This window comes from Sphaerodactylus townsendi, linkage group LG13 (genome assembly GCF_021028975.2).
Source record: "Sphaerodactylus townsendi isolate TG3544 linkage group LG13, MPM_Stown_v2.3, whole genome shotgun sequence".
NCBI lineage: Eukaryota > Metazoa > Chordata > Lepidosauria > Squamata > Sphaerodactylidae > Sphaerodactylus > Sphaerodactylus townsendi.
In genome coordinates, this window is record NC_059437.1 from 132,097 (window position 1) to 152,526 (window position 20,430).

The 20,430-nt window shown below is 48.1% G+C and overlaps 1 protein-coding gene across 1 annotated transcript in view; it reads left to right on the top strand.

Moving 5' to 3' along the window:
- The first annotated feature begins 450 nt into the window (after window positions 1–450).
- Window positions 451–20,430, top strand: part of ARHGEF9 (Cdc42 guanine nucleotide exchange factor 9) — a 268,515-nt gene continuing 248,535 nt past the window's right edge. Inside the window, exons 1-2 of the mRNA XM_048513765.1 lie at window positions 451–620; window positions 18,097–18,244. Of these exons, the coding sequence (XP_048369722.1) occupies window positions 471–620; window positions 18,097–18,244 (298 nt within the window). The 5' untranslated portion in view covers window positions 451–470. The remainder of the gene's footprint in view (window positions 621–18,096; window positions 18,245–20,430) is intronic.

A 20,430-nucleotide genomic window follows, 5' to 3' on the forward strand; every position in this document is an offset into this window, starting at 1 on the left:
AAAACTGGTATGACCCTGAATCAGAACTTCCAAGCAAGACTGACAGGAGTACTTTGGGCCTAAGTCTTTCCACAGAGGATATTGGACCTTTAGCAAGAACTATGGATGATGCTCAAGATTTGGGCGGTGCTGTAGCACAGATGTGGATCCCAGCAGATAATAAGTGTGTTGATGGCATTGCTCAAATTAGCCCAGCTATGGCGTTTATTCCAGTGGATAACCCAGACTTGAGGGCTACCCTAGCAGATATGCTAGATCCCTGGGAGTAGCTAGGGGAAAGGCAGCATCTGGTGCCTGGTGAGGGTTTAGCTGGTACAGGTGATTGAGAAGGTTCACCACTGAGACCTCAGAACATTTAGGCCAGAAACTAATACACACAGTATGGACAGTAAACTGGAGGGATTTGGTTCCTGTCCATCTGCTTCCTTGGCTGTCCCACTGGCGTGGGATCAGAGACTACAGGTCCCTGCATGGAAGTCAACGGAGAAACCTTTCCATTCAGACAGAACTTTAGGAGGAAACTGCATAGTGCAGGAGACTTTAAGTACCGGGAGGTCTGTCACCCATTCCAGATGAGGCTGTGCACCATCATCTCCTTCAATGAATTTCACAGGGAAAAGGTAAGACCTCACTGAGATCTAGCAGTCTTCTCCATTTGTCATTATCAGAGACTAGTGGGGCTCGGCCATGCGTTGCTGTGGCAATTGTCCTTCTCATCACAGTCCGCAACCCACACAGATGTCCAAGCAGGTCCAATGATCCGCAGCATAGCCTTTTGGGGTGGTCAAATGGAATCCCTCTTTCCCTTTTCAATTCACATTGTTATATGGTGGTGTCTTGTTTTTTTAGTATAAGGTAACCCTTTCCATTCCACAACGGAATTGTCCAGAGTGTGAATCCCACTGTCCATGAGGCTGGTTGACACGCACTGATCTGGCAGGAAGGCAGAACTGAGACAAGGAGGCTATCCCAGTCAGGCAGCAGAGGCAGGGAGGTGAGGCGGCTCAGATCGAGAACCAGCTCCCTGGGTTCTCCAGGGCCCGCGTCTGCAGTGAAGCAGAGCCGGTAGTGTTGGTTTGCCCCCACCCCGAGGATTTTCTTAGAAGGAAAAGACAAACTCCAGCTCACTTTTAGTAAAAGAGGGAGGGCAGAGTGAGGTGTGTGAGGATGAGCTGGATGTGTATGAGAGTATGTGTGTTGTGTGGTAGCAGTGGGTGAGGCACAGAGAGTGAAAGTTACCTGCGTGTGAGGGGGGGGAACCCCACCTGACGTCTCACACGGCAAAGTATGTATGTGTTTCACTTCCACTCGTATTACCTAACAGTATTACCTATTTACTGTTTTCACTGCTCATCTCTGACCATCTGCGTGAACATTGTAAGGGCAGACCAAGCCCTCAGGCCACAGACTTGCTGCACGAACCTTCTAAGGGTGACAGTTAAACACAGCCAGCTTCATGGCCTGGTGCACCAGGAAAAAGACGTTTTACCTGGCTCAGGTATGGACTTTTGGCGATTTGAAGGTCTGATTACCTGCCCGCAACAGGGAGGGACGTCATGTGAAAATTTGGGGGCGATCCGTCCAGCCGTTTCCGCGTTAGGGCATGAGGGCTCGGCCATGCGTTGCTGTGGCTGAGTCTGGTGAAGTGGAAAAGAAAGAAAAGGGGAAGCGAACAGTTCGAACATGTGTCATTGCACAATGATTGCGGGAGGGAAGGGCCTTGCAAGGGAGTGAGGGCCCCTCACTCCCCTCCCTCTCTCCTGTTCCCTTGCATGGCAACCCAGCTGGTCCCTCCCTAACGTTCCCCTTCCTCTGCTAGGGTGGGTGGGCCATGTGCAGGTGGGCTGATCCTGTCCCTTTCACTCCTTCCCCTTGCAGGTGAATTATCTAGCGTAAAACACGCTGGGAGGCATGAGCTATGTTGTGTTCAAATTTCACAGCGTTTGGTCCAGCAAACCCCTGGACCCTCCCTCACCTTCCACTTCCTCTGCTAGGGTGGGTGGGCCATGTGAAGATGGCCCGCCCCATCCCCTTCACTCCATAAGGCAGCGGTTTTCAAGGAAGGCATGGTTGTTTCCCTTGTATCAGAGGGTGTTGCTTTGACGGCCAGCAGATGGCGGTGTTGCGGAACAGAACTGTGGTTCCAACTGTCACAGGTGTGGCATGTACACAATAACTGGCACAGTTGTGACATGTGTACAGGAGGTATGGAAACGGTATGGAAACCTGGCCACACGCGAATGCGACGTTGTGTGAAAATTTCAAAGCAATCGGTCCAGTAGTTTGGGAGATTACCTGTCAGCAGAAAAACGCACTGATAGATTTTTATATATATAGTTGAATGGAGTTCCTATCCTATTGCATTCCTTCTGTGACTTTGTTTCCTATTGCATTCTGTTCCTCCTTAATTCCAGAACTGGGCATGCACAATATGCTTAGTTTTCATGTCTTACTTCAACTCCTTTCCATCTTCTTTTCTGCTCCTCTCCTGAATGTTATTGATGTGCAGATGAAACACTTCAGAAATGCAGTCTGAATGTAATTATATGTATGATTGCATCCAGATTCTTTCAGTGTGTTGTTTTGCGAACATACACATTGCACAAAAGAGAATTGTGGTTGTACATACAATTACATCATGGTTGCTTTTTTTAAGCAGTTCCTCAATATGTGTGTGTACACAGAAAAATGCCCAAGTGAGCTGGAGGAGCTGAAATCTGTAGTCAAGTGCATGTGCACAAGAAGATTGCACAGTCTTCTCTCTGTAATAAAAAAGTGGAACATTGGAGGCTTCCTGATTAATTGGCTGGACTTTAGAACCAAGTCCAGCTAATTTAAAACTCCCCAAACCAGGGAGAATTTGAGAGACATCCTGAGTCATTGTGGCTTATTTCTTACTACATTTCTCTTCCCTTTAAGCACTGCTGTTTATACACACTGTCATTTTTGAGCACAACTCAAATGTACGAAGATGGCCAGTTATCTTGTATACATTTCATCTTTACCTGGAAAGGTCCCAGATTGTGCCTTTGTGTCGCTGAGCTTTTTAATTCCAGTGTTTACTGTTTTTCACCTTCTCTGCTCATGTCTGTGTGTATTTGCCAGCTGTGTCTCATGTATCTGATGATGCACTCCTTAATGCTCCAGGACACCCATGTGACAGCCAGAGAGAAGAGGAAAGATTGTGACCATTACAGAAGGGGGGACAAAGAGCTACTTTGAGAGGCTTGGAGGGTGACTGGCCTGCCCACCCATTTTAAGATGCCCCTGTGTGCTTTGATGTGCTTAACCACTAATGCTGTCCCATGGCCCCACCTACAGGCCGTGCCAGGTTCTGCAGCCCAGTCTGTTGTGTTTTTAGCGCTCCTCTTTCATTGGGGTGCAAAATTCCAGTGTTCAATTAGCTGCAGTTACTGAAGAGCAGAGAACACAACTGTTTTGCACCCCTCTGCAGCCTGTTTTGTAGTATCTAGCCAGTGGAACCAGCGTTCTGCCTCCAGAGTATAGAGCTCAGTTCCCCTGGACAGCAAGGGAGCTTCAGAGGGCGGCCTCTATAGCACTACACCCCAGCTGAGCTCTTTCACCAGGAATTTCCCAACCTGGAGTTGGCAACTCTCCTTGCAACAGCACTGTCATGTTGTAAATTGGTCCTGGCCTCAAAATCCATCTGATACTGGGAAGAAAAACTCATCCCGTCAATGGAGATGAACACAGCACATCGATGGGGATGTCGGCCAAGCATCAGAAGTGAAGAGGGGGCCAGACAGAAGATGCTCACCCACAAAAAGAGAAGAAGAAAGCCAAGCCTGGCAGGCGCCCCCCTCCCCCCCCTCTGGTTGGCAACCCCAGTTGCAAGGAAGAGTCATGGAGAAAGTTGGGGAGGCTGCTTATTGCTCTTCTCTGCGGGGCTTCAGGAAGCAGCGGTGGGCGCTGTAGAGCGTGGCATATCCTCCAGCAAATGGATGGCATTGAATGCCCTGCTGAGTAGCTTTGCACCCCCAATTCCAGAAGAGAGCCCTGCTCTGTGAAGTAAAGCCAGGTTGCAGAATGGACGGTCCTTCCTGCATCACGTGAAAGTTGCCGTTTTTAGCACGCTCCCCTGGCAAGTACACAACTAGCCACTGTTGAAAGAGGCCCCAACTCAGTCTGCTCTGTGCTCTGCCAGCATTCTTCTTCCTCTGAGTCGTTGCTTTTTAAAACATGGATGCTTGGAATCTTGTTCCATCGCCTCTTTATAAGCAGCATGTTTTGATCAGACCTCACTTCACGGATAGCCTGGAACTCTCCTATTGGGCAGCCTCTGAGCTGTCCTGCTCATCAGAAAGCGCTCCAGAAAGATTCCTGATGGGGTACAGGGTTGCCAACCTCCAGGTGGGGCCTGGAGATCCCCTGGGATTACAACTGATTTCCAGCCTACAGAGATGAGTTCCTCTGGAGAAAATGGTTGCTTTGGGGGGTGGGCTGTGTGGCATTACACCCACTGAGGTCTGTCCTGACCTTAAACCCAACCCGTCCTAAAGCTCCCTCTCCCGACATAGAGCTGGCATTCTTAGATATCTCAGTAAAATTGGAAACTCCTATTGTACCCTGAGTTCCCATATTTAACTGGGAGGTGTAACTCAACCCTCTCCCTTGTAATTTGCTTGTATGGCTGCATCTGAATGGTTTTCCAGGGCAAAGGCACCAAACTGGAACAAAACATGTGTTTGTTTGGTTCTGCTGTAGCTTATAAAAACACAGTCTAGTCAGGCAAACTGGCCTGAGAAAGCACTCCGGAAATCCCCCCCCCCCCCGCCCCGCGAAAAGGAAAATCTGATGAGCGCAGGGGGCGAGGTGATAAGAGTGAACTATTGACTCTCTGGCCTCAGGAATGCAGAATCGTGTGCTATTTTGGGCAAGAAGGAGGCCAAAAGGCACAGAAATAATGATCCTCAGCTAATTTGTGATGCTTTTTGCAGACCCAGATAACAGGCATCTTGAGAATCAGAAAACTGGTTATAGGGCATCAGTGTTCTAGCGAAGGGTGAAAGCAGAGCCGCTGGCAGTTGCCCTCCGTAAGTGGGACTGGGCTGGCACCCTGGGCAAAAGGGCCACGTGCAGAATCATCATGACGCCTTTTTATGACTTGATCTGGAAAAAAACAAGTGAAACAGCCCTGCGCCCACCAAGCCCAGCACAGCCCTGCTCTCTTGTGTTGGGCTAGCTCCGCCTTTGATAGAGCAGCTCAGAGATGTGGTGTGGAAAATTCACGGAAGGCTGTTAATTGGCAGGAGAAGAGCAGTCGGAGTGGCGGGTGGCTGCTTAGCCATTTTACTTTTGCCGTTTGTCTGTTAAAAATCCCTCTTTCAGGGCCCCCTGCAGAGGAGAAGGTGGAGGGCCCAGGTGCCTCTTCTGCTGCTCACAGCTTCCCAAAATGGTTTTCGATAGAGAAAAGAAGCCACGGAGGAAAAGAGAGCTGCTATAATGCCATTTTGTGTTTAGTTGTCCTTGGGGGTCTGGGGATGTGTGTGTAAAGAGAGAATCTGTGGCCCCCAGTTTAAACATTGAAAGTGATGCTGTTTCAGGGTGGGGGATAATCCACCCCAAAACAGCATAACTTTCAATGTTGTTTTAACTGGGGACTCCAGAATATCCCTTTTAGGTGGATTTGAAATGAGAATCAGGGCTCCCTAGTTTAAACACCGTTGAAAATGATGCTGTTTGGGGGTGGATTCCAGCATCACAGCAGCCGCTCATTGCGGGGAGTGGGGGCACAAAACTCAGATTTTGCACCGGGCTCCATTTTCCCTAGATACGCCTCTGCCTGGAGGGGAGGGCAGAAGGGACAGCTGGCTGGGAGCCCAGCCCGGGGGGAGGGGCAGGGGAGTCTGCCATCCCTGACCTCGGAGAGCTGCTTTTATAAGCACTGAGGCTGGGGGCAGGGCTTGGGGAGGCATGGCCACACCCCCCTGAACCCACCCCATTAAAAATCTATACCTACATCCCTGCTTAATACTGACACGATCCATTTCTTGCAGTGTTGTTGACCCCGAAGGGTTCTCTGGCAGGGAGGGGCTTTTCCTAGTGCCTGCTGCTTGAGGTGGCAGGGATCGAACCTGGGGCCTCCCAGATGCAAGGCAGATGCCCTGTCACTGAGCCACACTCCCAGATCAGAAAATAGCCCCAGCGGAGAAATTTAGAAGAAGAAGAAGAAGAAGAAGAAGAAGAAGAAGAAGAAGAAGAAGAGGAGGAGGAGGAGGAGGAGGAGGAGGAGGAGGAGGAGGAGAAGAGGAGGAGGAGGAGGAGGAGTTTGGACTTATATCCCCCCTTTCTCTCCTGCAGGAGACTCAAAGGGGCTTACAATCTCCTTGCCCTTCCCCCCTCACAACAAACACCCTGTGAGGTAGGTGGGGCTGAGAGAGCTCCGAGAAGCTGTGACTAGCTCAAGGTCACCCAGCTGGCATGTGTGGGAGTGCACAGGCTAATCTGAATTCCCCAGATAAGCCTCCGCAGCTCAGGCGGCAGAGCTGGGAATCAAACCCGGTTCCTCCAGATTAGATACACGAGCTCTTAACCTCCTACGCCACTGCTGCTCCTTATTAATTTATTAAAACATATCAGTTATAAAGATCCAAGTAAGGGATTTTTAGTGGTCACTGGACCCCTCTTAGCACTCTGGACTCTGCGGAGGACTGAGCAAAGGAACTTCAGCCATCTTAAGTCTTGGCAGGGAAGAGCAGAGTTCAGGAATTTCCAGTAAGATAACAAGGGAAGCAATGGAGACACTTTCCCGGGCAAGGTCATGTCAGGTGTTGCTGGGAACGTTCATCATGTTTCTGTAATGCTTTGACTTCCAGAATGGAACAGTTAGGCGTGTTTTGTGGGTAAGAGGTGAGAAGCCAAGTATCTGCTTGTTTTTAGGTTTAGTGGGGGCAGCGTGCCAGCAGAGAGGTGCCCGATCTTATTAGCTGTAGCCAAACACAGTGAGGCACGTTGAGCTGTTGTGTTCTGCCGGTCGGAGAAGACGGAGATGCTGTCCAGGTGCTGCTGATGGGCAGCAGCCACCTGTGTGTTTGCGTCAGTTTCTGATTTGGAGACCCAGTCAGCTGTTTCGATCTGTCTAAGAGAAGATCATTTGGACTTTCAATAACCCGCAAGTCAGCTTATCCCAGGTTGACTCCTCACTGGGTACTCAGCCCCCTGGCTTGTACCTCGCTACAGTTTACCTCTTGGTGCTTAGCTCCTGTCCTGACTGTCTTGGCCTCAGCGTGTTTTGCTTGACATAAGGGGGGTTATAACTCGGATGCACACTCTTCCTGTCATGTGACTGTGACATCACATACTTGAAGTTCATGCTACCTAAGGGTTAAAGGTGGATCCTGGGTCTGGAGTGGCTGAAGCCCCCTGTGGTTGCCTGTGCCACAAAAAGGAAGAGAGTGTGTATCTTTCAGACGGGCTCACTGATGCCCGTGGTTGTACAGAGACTTATTGCTCAGCCTGAGGGCATGGACTGCTGAAACATTGGCCTGGGATTCTTGGAGCCACGGTGTGATGGGCTGGTGGGAAAGAGCCACAGGGCGGCCAGTTGGGACTGAACTGAGAAGTCCATTTGGAGGGAAACTGGAGAGAAGATGGGGGCTGGCAAGCAAACCCAGAAGTTTGCCGGCAATGGGCAGATTCCCCTGCAGCCTGAATGCAGAGCTCTCTGCACTGTTTTGATCCTTCGGACACCTTTGGAGCTCTTACAAAGGACAATGGTCACTGCGATGTAATCTTAAACTTTAACAGCTTATTCCTTCAGGAACTGAGCAGTCCTTTTAGCGTGGTGGTTCTTGAAAACATGGCGTGTTTAAGTTCAAAAAATCATTTTAGTTTTTTCCTTACAGACCTGAACAACTGTGCCCTTTTGAAGTAAAGTTTCACTTAGTCTCAACCTCATAGTATTTTTTTAAATTTTTATTTGTGTGTACAAAAATCAAACATATGAGTCGAGTCAATCTCTGACATCAATCTTCATTAGAATTTTACAATATCACATATATACAATCTTTAAAAAGATTAAAAAATATAAAAAAGCTAAATAGACTTCCTTGTTGTATTTCAGGAGTTAATTTGCCTTCAACCTCAAAGTATTAGGCTTCCTTTACACACCAGGTTTATAAGATTATGGTCTGAGACAGTCTTTGGTAAAAACTTTTACCTTGCATACTTTAGACACCAAATTCCTGGAAATTCAAATCATATCTTTCTGAGAAAAAGGCATATTCTCTTGAGCTTCATTTTCACTCCAAATGAAGATAAAGGAGTTTTTTTTTAAATAAACATCTTACTGATAAACTTGTAGAATTTTCCTGTGAAAGCTGGTACCTGATGGGGGACTGGAATGGAGTGATAATGCCATCGCAATTGAACAGATTTTTTTGAAGGTAATATTTAAAATACACAAGGTAAATTGCCAAATGCTTTTTTTGATGTGGTAGAAAATTTGGGTCTGGTTGACAAATGGGTCGTATGTCAGGTTTGAGCAGCTGTACCTTGAGTAGGGAAGGAATGGCTGTTGCTTGTCTTCATTCAGCGCATGCGCATGAACACGAAGGTACCATACTTAGCCAGCCACACGTGGCAGATGCCGGGGTGTATTTTGAACAGTTGGCCACAGGTTGAAGAATATGTTTCTTCCCGAAGGCTGTTTGCCAAAGGACAAAACCCTTTTGGCTGGTCAGGTGGTGGCAGACAGACGGTGCTTGCCGCAGACAGACGCAGCCTGCCACAAGCGAGTACATCCATCAGCAATGATTAGGAGCAGAGAGGGTGGGCAAGGCCCCCCCCCCCCACTTTATCAGCACAAAGGTCAGAGGGGCGCTCTTGTCCCACTTGACTTTTATTTATGTCTGATCCTATCCATTTTTTCCGTTGGACCAAAGTCCCAGAGAATCAGGTCACGTGGGTGGGGCATATTGCACCCATCCCTCTGTGTTTCTCATAACCAACTAAGCAATGAACAGGGTGGGCAAAGAGTGGGGTGGCCCTGATCCCCCCCTCCAAGTTGCTTCCTTCCATGCTCACCGAAATGATCAAAAAGGTCCCCCAGGCATCCAGTTCTTTGCTTCCTGGAAAGAAATGGGCAGGATTTCTAGGGGCAGGATTCAAGAAATTTGATCCATGTGAGGAGCAGGAAGTTAAGGGGCTGTGGCATCAGCCAGGGCCCTCTACGATGGAATCAAATGTGGCAATTGGAGATCTGAGAACAGGGGTCCCAACATTTCTTACAAAGCAGAAAACGAAGTGCACAGAGGTTTAACCCTGATTCTGCCGTGCTGTTTCAAATTGGCTCCTCCCTGTGGTGTACATGCCCTTGAAGGGGAGGTGACAGGGATGTGTCTGACCCGGTTCCTTTACAGGCCCAATAATAATCCCCAGGAAAAAAGGACTGTTTTCAACTAGCAAATTTAAATACGGTACACGTGTACTCAGTGGTGGGATCCAAAAATGTTAATAACAGGTTCCGATGGTGGTGGGATTCAAACAGTGGCGCCGCTGCACACACGCACCTCCAGTCCCTATTGGGCAGGCAGGTTGCTTTAGGAACCCCTTCTCGGCACTCAGAAAAAATTAGTAACCACTTCTAGAGAAGTGGTGAGAACTGGTTGGATCCCACCTCTGCATGTACTGCAGCCTTGACTTAAATGTGCATAGCTGCTAGTTCCGTATAAAAGTGTTGTGGAGTGTTGTGTGATTGAGCGCCTCCTTCCACTAAACCTGCAGTGCATATATATAGTAGCCATGGCTAGCCTTTGGTTTTATGGACGCCTGCTGTTTCTTCACTGTAGTCTTTGAGCGCCCTCTGCAGGCGCTGGGTGAAATCAGAGTTTTCTGTTTTCGGAGATTTGAAAAGCCCTGTTTCTCCAGCCATCTCTGAAAGACGTCCACTGACCTCAACCTGGCACAACGGCTTGTCTGTTGACCTTCCGAGTTTCTACTTGTGGGCTTTTGATGTGGTTTTCGCTGCTGCCTCCTTCCTGAACCCTCAGAATTGCCCCCGCCACCCCCCATCTCCCCCCCCCCCTCCACTCATATGTGATTCTGTTAAGTGCTCTGCACACGCTGGTGAGGATAAATATATTAGCACATATTGTTCATCTTCTTTTCAAAATAATAGCATTTGTCTTCTGTGGCAGATGACCTTAAAGTTTGTGTGTTTCCAAGAGGATGATGAACTACAAAATGAACACAAACAGGTGCGCGGCGTGAAACTAATTAACCCAGGAAATTGCGCAGCACACCGGCTGGCTGGTAGTGAAAACATAAACTATTATGGTCAAATAAATAATCTACTATCGTCTCAAAAACTCAAATGTATCTTATTGACATAAGTTCTTAAACTATTGGTACAATTGCATCACAATTCTTAAATGTAAAGAGGTATAGTTCATAAGAAGCTAGATTCCTGAGCAGCACTCGAACTCTTTGGCAAGAATTTGCTGGCACTGCATTCTGTTATGGACTTTTGCGGTTTGCATTCTGCTGTTTTTGATACATAGCACTGAATAAGGAATCTAGCTTCTTATGAACTATACCTCTTTATATTTAAGAACTGTGATGCAATTGTACCAATAGTTTAAGAACTTATGTCATTAAGATACATTTGAGTTTTTGAGACGATAGTAGATTATTTATTTGACCATAATTGTTTATGTTTTCACTACCAGCCAGCCGGTGTGCTGTGCAATTTCCTGTGTTTCCAAGAGGAACGTGGGGCAGCACCGATGTGCCCTGCAAAGGACCAGGGAAGGGAAAGCCCTGCTCGACGCGCCTATGCAACCCTTTCTTCCACCATTTGGTATAGAGTGCCTGTCTAGGGTTTGTGATCTGCTGGCACAGGCTCTCTCGTGGACACCCAGGGCAGGTAGGCGTTGTTCAGCTCTTTTCATGCCTTGGAGGCCTGCCCTTCTTTTCCTCCAAAGGCAGCTTGCAAAAAGCAGATGTAAGCCGATGCTGGTGGTCATGTGTTGGCAGTGCGCAGAGCCATAGGTCCTTCCTGGAGAGCTGGGAACTGTCCCAGAGGGAGGAGCCCAGAGCGGCCTGTCGTCTGCTTTCTCCCCTTGGCATCTTCTGGCTAGGAGGTGGCTGCTGGCCAGGAGGAGGGTGCTGCTCAGGGCAGGCAGCAGAGCTGGGGAATACTCCTGGGACCTTCCCTGAGGTTGTGAACTGAGACAAGGCGGGGCTGGGGAGCTGTTCCTGGTGGTTCTTGGCTGGATATCCAGGTGTGATAGACAGGGCCGGAAAGCTCCTCTCCTCCTTGCTGCAACATCTTATTGTGTCGTTGGCAAAGAGAGGCAACCTCTCCCTTGAGCCTGTGGTTAAGTGATGGTGATGAAAAACACAGGGGCTCCCTCTGAAATCGGCAGCCCCTCAGCCCTCATAGTGTTGCCATCATAAGGTGGGGGGCTCACTCAGCAGTGTTGGCTTGAGGGGGTGGGGGAATGCATGGCACTCAGGTTCAGGAGCCGGAGAGTGATTATTGCAAGGGGCCAAATGCTGCGGTGGGAGACAGATTGCCACGGGACGCACATTCACCCCGCCCAGGTGGAGCCTTTGGGACTCTGCAGAACAAGTGTGCAGGGAGCTCATGACTCCTGATCTTCAGGGTAAAATTTTCTTCTCAGTGTTGACCTATGTTATCAGCAGTGGTGTAGTGGTTAGGAGCCAGGTGTACTCTAATCTGGAGGAACCGGGTTTCATTCCCCGCTCTGCCTTTTGAGCTGTGGAGGCTTATCTGGGGAATTCAGATTAGCTTGTGCACTCCCACACACATGCCAGCTGGGTGACCTTGGGCTAGTCACAGCTCTTCAGTGCTCTCTCAGCCCCACCTACCTCACAGGGTGTTTGTTGTGAGCGGGAAGGGAAAGGAATTTGTAAGCCCCTTTGGTCTCCTTACAGGAGAGAAAGGGGGGATATACATCCAACTCTTCTTCTTCCTAATAAAATCCCGTGAGATTTTCCTAAGCTTGCTGTTCTACAGAAGATGCTCATTGCAGTTTATGTGGGGGAATGTGCCAAAGGCTCCAAAATGCTGTGTCCTGTGGCGCAAACTGCTCCTGCATTTAACTTTCTCGCCCTTAAAGTGATGGTCGTGGGGCTCAGCCATTGGGCTCAGCTGGCCTGTTCACAAGGTGGGACACAATGCAAAAGAAGAGCCATGTTCCAAAACAGCTGCACCCCAACTAGCAAAAATGGGAGGGGGGCTGCTGGGTATCAGAACAATACTAAGGCGAGAACAGGGGTCCGAAGACGTCCTGGGAGCTTGTGGGAAAATCCAGGACATTGTCGAGGAGGAGAGATTCCTCAGTGGCCAGGATGGATGGATGGAACTCCCACGTTCAAAGACAGTGTACCTCAGAGTACCAGTTGCTGGTGTGGGGCAAGCAAAGAGGGGAGATTGTGGTCTCGGGGCTTCTGTGCATGGGCCTTACTTGGGCATCTGCGTGGCCAAAGGAGAGGATTAGGTTGCCAGATGAAAACTGCTTTGGATCTACTCTCCAGCTTTGTATTCTCAGCCCAATAGAGACTCAAACCCAGCACTTTCAAATGTCTGGTACATTTCAAAACTGAGTGGGTTTTTTTTCATAGCATTCTTTTCTCAGAAAAGAGCACAGAGCTGACATATTGTACCCAGTCCTAGTGGCAATGAGAGCGGCACGAACACAAATGGAATAACTAAAGGGATATCCCCCCCCCCCCGCGCCCCCGATTTTGAAATCCTAGTCAAAGCCTTGAGGCCTGGTGGCTGGTGGGAAGACCACTAACTGGGAACCTTTATATCTGCTTCTTGGTCTTCAGATCACACAGCCCCCCCACCCCCCACCCCCCCACACACATAGCTCGGTTCTGGTGCATGTGAATAAGACCCAATTTGAGCTGAGATTCCACAAAGGCTTCCCCTCCTGAAGACTACATGGGCATCTGTGAAAGTAAAGCAAGCAAAGCAAAGCCTTTATTGGCATGCATAGAACAACAGTAACAAAACACGGCAAACATAAAAAATTTTAAAAGGCAAAAAGGATAACCTCAGATAAATACATATTGTTCCTGGCTCTGAATTATTTCCGTAACAAAGCTTGCAACCTCTTCACAAAAAACAGAATCAGAATTGTTCAACAAGAGAAATAATCTAATCGAATTTGTTAACTCAGATTGGAAGAGATTGTAGATTGACATATTAAGTCCTAGTTTTAGCAAATTTAGTGCAATGTAATAGCTGGTGAGCCAATGTTTCAACTACCTTAGAATTACAGCTACACAACCTTTTAGATTTTTCCAGGTTATTAAACCTGCCATGTAGTAAGGCAGATGGCATGACATTGAATCTAGCAATTGTGAAGGCTCTCCTTGAGCAGGGGTTAGTTAGAAAATATAAGTAGCGGGCCATATGACCCATGGGCATCTGTGGCTGAGACCAATTGGTCATAACGGACAAAGGTCAGCATATCAACACCCATCCGCTGCCCTTGAAAAGTAGGGAGACTGGGATGGTCAAAATGAGGGGCTTGCCTTTGCAAGAGCGATTTTGATGATTGGTTCCCCAACCCTTGAGACTTTTGACAGAGATCAGGCCACCTGTGTAAATGTGGCATTTCTAATATGGGAAAGTTGGGATCCTGGCCTGAGTTCAAATCCCAGCTGAAACATGAATGAACTTTGGGCTGGACTTTTGGACCTTGGGCTGGGCAGAATCTTGGGTTCTAATTCACCTTGCAGGGATTTGGGGAGGGGGGGGGGAGAATAAAAAGGAATTACTTTGTCAACATCTTGGAACAAAATTGGGATCAGTGAAGCACATTCTTGGCCATGCTGCCAGGGGCTGATGGGAATTGTAGTCCATAACATCTGGAGTGCCAAAGGTTCACCACCACGGACCTAGGTGCATTTTACAGAAGCAGCCCTCGTTTTCTTTTAAATAGTCGTCCTGAGAGTGGAGAGGTGTGTTTTCCATTAATTTTGTCACCTGGGAGACCGATCCATGTTTTAGAGGGGGAAATTAATCTGTTTTAAAGAGAGAGGAGGTCATTCGTATAGTGCCCCGTGAGCGCCGTGTTGGGGACCCTTGTGTTAGTTAGTCCAACACTCCAGCCTCTATTCTCTAGGCACTCTAGGCGGTCTATTAAATTTTAATAATAATAATAATAATAATAATAATAATAATAATAATAATAATAATAATAATAATAATAATGAAGAAGAGGAAGAGGAGGAAGAGGAAGAGGAAGCAGCAGCAGCAGCAGCAGCAGCAGCAGCCAACCACTCTGGCTTTCAACCATCACAGCAGTAAAATATCACCACCAAAAGTACCTTCATCTGTGGCCTAAAGGCCATCAATCTGTTGTCACGGAGAGCACCGAATCTTCATTCACCAACACTAGACTCGCCTTGAAGGCAAGGGTTCCTGCAAGAGGACCCCTGAGCCTAAGGAATGAGCAGGGTCCCAAGGGAGAAGGTCTCTTTCAGGTATCCTGGACCAAAGCCATTTAAAACCCTGCAAAGGAAAGCCAGCTCTGTGCCTAGAACAAACAGGGGACGTTTATACATGCTCTGTTTTGCCCCGTGGCTGTTTGCTTTGCAGGGCGGCTTTCCTGTGGCCTTTTTTGTTCATTTGTGCAGGGATTCTCCTCCTGCGAAGGGTCCCTACCTGAGCTGATCTGCCATTTTGCTGGCTGCCGTTTCCTCATTGTTTTCATGCAACCTTCATTTGAGAAGGGTTTTTTTTTAAGGGAGTGGGGTGGTTGCTGTAGTTGGACTACTAGACCATGAACATTTCATGCCAATTTCACTGGCTCTATCGTTCCAGTGACAGACCTTCAGCATTTGAAACGAAATAAAACCTTTCTGGCCATTGTGACATGATAGCCCAAAGAGTGGGATCTGGGTGGGGGATGTGGGGGGCACGAGAAAATCTGAAGAAAGCCAGATGCATGCTGATCTCCTTCACTTTCCTGCAGAGGGAGAGTGCACTTTGTGATCCTTCAGAAACCACTGGGATTCTCTGATCTGAGAGGATGGTCAGTTCCGAAGCAGGAAAATGTCTGCGTAACCAAAAATCTAACCTGAAGAAATGTGCGCTTGATGCAAAGGAGACCATAAGTGCAAAGGAGACCAGACATAAATGCCTGAGAGCTGGTGAAGATCTTTTAACATCTGGAAGATCTGAACTCAAGCTCTGGCTGAAACCCTGGTCTTGTCAGCTCTTGGGAGCTAGCCTGGTTGCCATCTCCTGAACTGGTAGAAGTCTCTGAACAACCTTCAAGGGCAGTTTCATATAGTGCACAGTTGTAGTCTAATATGCATTTTACTAAGGTATTGATAAATTTTGGAAAGTCTGTCCATTAGCCGCCAATGGCACACTAGCCTGTGGTAGTGAATGGTTCCATTATACCATGGAACCACTTGAACATTCAAAGTAAGCTCCTGAAGCTCAGACTTTAAGTGGCAGAGCATAGAAGCTAGGGGGTGGGGTCCAATATATTAGGGACGGGGGGGGGCAGTGGGTGACTATTTGGGGTTAGGCCCAAGATTTTGACCATCCCTGATGCCTCTGATGGAGTCCAGTGGACATATGTGAATTTGCTGCAATGTCAACAACTGTCATGGCCAGTCCCTTTTGATTCTTCGATGTCTTTTATCTCCTGCCTGGGATGTGGGAACCTTTCTCTTCTTATTCCCTTTTCCTGTTGTGCTTATGTTTTTCCGCTTTGCTTCTCAGGCCTTATCAGCTCATTAGACACCTGCTGTTGTAGCTCTGTCAATAGTGTAGAATGTAGGCTGTTTTGACCCTGGAGGGAGGTGGTTTCTTCTTCTCTGGACTGTGGGACTGGAGGGGTGCCATCCCCCCTTGGGAACTGGTAGTAAGGGGTGGGGGGTGATGTGATGTGATGTGATGTGGGGGTTAATGTGGGGTATAATGATGGTTGCAATGCTGGGTATGCTTAGTTCTGTCACTAGAAGTCTAAATGCTTATTCCTGATGCTGTTTCATAATGAAGACATCAACTGAATACAGAGTCTCATTACTGAAGAGTCCAGGGGCATGACAACAACTCTCAAGCCAAACAGAAAAGAGGATGCCCCTTCGATTACGACCCCTCACCCTGAGATCAGTAGCATTTGCAGAGGCCAAACTAACTTGGGGCCCGAATACTCTAGAGCCGTGGTGGCGAACCTTTGGCACTCCAGATGTTATGGACTACAACTCCCATCAGCCCCTGCCAGCGTGGCCAATTGGCCATGCTGGCAAGAGCAAATGGGAGTTGTAATCCACTAACTATCTGATATGCCAAAGGTTCGCCACCACGCCTGCAACATTCCATTGTCCTGGTGAAGCAAAGGTGCTAAAAAAAGAATACATTTCAATTTCCAAGGTTTCTGTTTGTCCGTCCCTGGTCATTTCCTGCGGTGCCAGTTGGGGGCACCGCAGGATCAGGAATGGGGGTGGGGGGGAGGGGGAGGAAGGAAGGAAGGAAGGAAGCTTCTTAGATAAAGCTGGACATTCTCCAAGCTGCTGTTTTTGGATCGAGGTAATAAATGGATTGGAATCTGCTGATCCAGAGCAAAGAATCTCACCTGGTCCATCAAGGCTTTCTGGTTTGGCCAGTGCAGATGCCTCTCCAGCACAAACAGCAGAAAAGCAAGTTCATTCGAACAACAAGAGCACACCTTGCTTTTGAACATGGAGAGGAAACATGTGTCACACATCACATATTTTTGAAACGCTGCTCCGACCTCGATGGCTGAGAATGAAAGCCCTGAATCTTATGAAACTCTTAAGGGCTAAGCATGGTTGGCCCTGCTTTAACCTTGGATGGGAGGCTGCTTCGGGGTCCCAGAGACACCTTACAGAGGCTGTGGCTGGCGGTTTGGAACTCCTTTAGTTTGGAGAGGAGATGTCAAAGGGGGGATATGATTAGAAGTCTATCAAACAAAATTATGCACAGAGGGTAGAAAGAATGTGGACGGAGAGAAATTTTTATATCTTTCTCACAATACTAGAACCAGAGGGCATACATTGAAAATGCCGGGAAAGAATTAGGACTAATAAAAGGAAACACTTCTTCACTGTGGCGTGATTGGTGTTTGGAATATGCTGCCACAGGAGGTGGTGATGGCCACTAACCTGGATAGCTTTAAAAGGGGCTTGGACAGATTGATGGAGGAGAAGTCGATCTATGGCTCCCAATCTTGATCCTCCTTGATCTGAGATTGCAAATGCCTTAGCAGACCAGGTGCTTGGGAGCAGCAGCAGCAGAAGGCCATTGCTTTCACCTCCTGCAGGTGAGCTCCCAAAGGCACCTGGTGGGCCACTGCGAGTAGCAGAAAGCTGGACTAGACGGACTCTGGTCTGATCCAGCTGGCTTGTTCTTATGTTCTTATGTTCTTAAGTCATTCCTGTTCCTCTCTTGTCTTGAAACCCCCAAGCTGTTTCGCCATCAGTTGGTTGAGACTTGAAGCATTTTTTACCACCAGCTCGCTTTTTCTTCTTAGATGCTTTCTTGTATTTTATGAATGCAAAAAACAAGCGTTACTTACCAGGATGCTCATCAGGGGGTCAGACTGGCTCAAGCAAATACGGACCACAGCTGCGTCTGAAGGCTGAACTATTTTAACCATATATTATGAAGGTGTCCACATGTTTTTAAGTGTGTTTTTAACATTATTATACTATTTTACCATAGTTGTGTATGTCCCTCTGTGTGTCCTCATTACAACGGCCCTTAGCCTTGTACCATAAAAAGCCCTGAGAGGTATCCTGATACACCTGGATTGATTTCTGCAGGGCTGGTTCAAGGTGGTTTTTCAGCCCAGAAAGCTACATTCCTCTCTTGGGATTACACTGTTGCCAGCTGGCTCCACGAGGGAATGGGAGCAAATCACCTGCTGTTCTGGTGAACCCCAAGGGTGAGGAAAGCCCCTGAGGGGCACTGACGCCTTCCTTATTCTGATGCCCTAAGCAGTTATCCAAGGGAGGGGAGGGGGGTAAGCTGGAGAACCAGTCCTGGCTTGCTTAACACCTTGAAAAGTCTCAGGAAATAATTTCCCTCATTTTTTCCCTTTTCTGTCTCTCTCACAGCCGCTTTCTCATCCTCTTCATCCATCGCCACAGTCTCCACCCTTCAGACCCTACCTGGACAGGTGCCACTCCTTACCCCTTTCCCAGAGCACACCAATGGGGCTAGATCAGCTGGGCTGGAAGAGGAAATTGTTGCTAAGTACCGGAGGTAAGTTGAATTTCTCCAGGGCTGCTGTGAAGCAAAGGAGACAAAACGTGGTAGTGTCATGTCCAAGGGTACAAAGCCAAAGGCTGTTTCATCCACGCAAAGTAACTTGCAAGCTGCTGCAGCCTCAGTTTGCCTTGGGGCCCTGCAGGAAAAGGAAGGGATTAATGCTTCATCCTCTTGTTGATTTTGCCATTGGCAAGTGGGCTTTCTTAGCATTTTAAAGGAGAAAAGATGCATCTCTTACAGCAGGGAGCCCAGTTTGGAAAGTTTGTGGGAAACTGGTGCAGAGACACATTAGAATAACCTGCCTGCCAATTATCCGTTTACAAACACTGCTCTGTCTATTGCTCTGCACTGGCTCACAATAATTGCCTCCTGGCACCTCAGTACCTGCGTATCTTGCCCACTCTTTGCAGCCTGCATTTTGTGAACAAACACACTAACTCCCTTCCTAGATCACTCGAATGCCAGAGCTAAGGTTTGAACCCACAGTCTTTTTGTTCCAGGGCCATCCCTCTTGAGCCCGTCTGCCTGGAGCAATCGCTCTGCAACGAGCCCTCATCCTACTTTGATGCACAACGTCACGTGGGATGAAGGTGGCTGAGAGAGGTCGATGTTAAAAACATGCGTGGAGTGGCATGTAGAGAGGTTTCCACCCCTTTAGGTAGGCGGGAGAGACCGTCCACTAGCCAGGGAAAAAATGTACAGTAAACTGGAAGCGAGAGAAAAAGTCTGCCCAACGGAGTTGTTTAGCCGACATTTTGGTGGGGGTAGACAAGGCTGTTAAGTTCTTATGATCTGACCAGACCTGAAAAGGGTGCGCCGCCCCCTCTAACCAGTGCCGTCCAATTCAACTCAGGGCCGGACAATTTTTTCGACAAGTAAGCACACGGAACGAGTTTTCCATTTTTTATTTTTCTGCAGTAGGGTGGCGCCTAGAGCTTTATCGGAGGCATCCACATGAACAACAAAAGGGATAGATGGATCGGGGTGAGCCAACACCGGTTCTGTGGTGAGAGTAGTTTTAAGCTGCTGAAAAGCCCGTTGACACTTGTCAGACCAACGAAGGGGGGCACCTGGCTTCGCAGCCGAGGGACCCTTGCCTTTAGTCCACAAAAGATTCGTTAGTGGTAGAGCAATTTGAGTGAACCTCGGAATAAAATCACGATAAAAATTGGCAAACCCTAAAAACGACTGCAGTTCCCGCCGAGATGAAGGGGCAGGCCAATTAACCACCGCCTCCACCTTGGCAGGGTCCATTTCTAAGCCCTCTGCAGAAATCCAAAGCCCAGAAAATCCAACTTCTCCTGATGGAAAGCACACTTGGGCAGTTTGAAAAACAAAAAGTTATCGAGGAGACATTGTAAGACTGTTCGGACTAACTTGATATGCTTCTCCTCTGTTTCCGAGTAAATAAGCACATCATCCAAATACACCACCACACCTTTAAATAACAAATCCTGTAGCACTTCATTGATCAAAGCCATAAAATCCCCCAGAGCCCCGTTTAATCCGAAAGGCATGACATGGTATTCATATTGACCAAACTTAGTGTTGAACGCTGTGAGGTGTTCAAAGCCTTTGGCAATCCGCACTCTATAATAAGCTTCTTGCAAGTCCAACTTAGTAAAGATCCGTCCCGATCCCAGGGCATCAAGCAAATCCTTAATCAGCGGCAAAGGATATTTATTGGAGACGGAAATAGCATTCAGACCTCTGTAATCAGTACACAATCTCAATGAGCCGTCTTTTTTTTTTTTTTACAAACAACACTGGAGCTGCGTACGTACTTTTAGTCGCTCTCCGAATGAAACCTCTGGCTAAATTTTTATCCAAAAAGGCCTGCAACTCAGACTCCTCTGTTGGACTCATCCTATAGATTCTTCCCTTGGGGAGTTTGGCACCAGGAATCAATTCAATTTTACAGTCAGTATCCCAGTGGGGTGGCAATTGATTACACTCCCCCTCCTCGAATACCCTGGATAGATCCCAATAGTGTGGGGACTCCGGGCAGTTCCGGTGGTGGGGTAACCTTCGATGCTGAGGCAACGATGGCCATTTCGGGTGGGTCCCCTTCTTGCATGTGATCCCCACAAGGAGGATCGGTGAACCAGACTATGCGGGGAGACCAATGTATGGTGGGATCGTGGCCCTCCAACCAAGACATCCCCAAGACGATGGGGTGT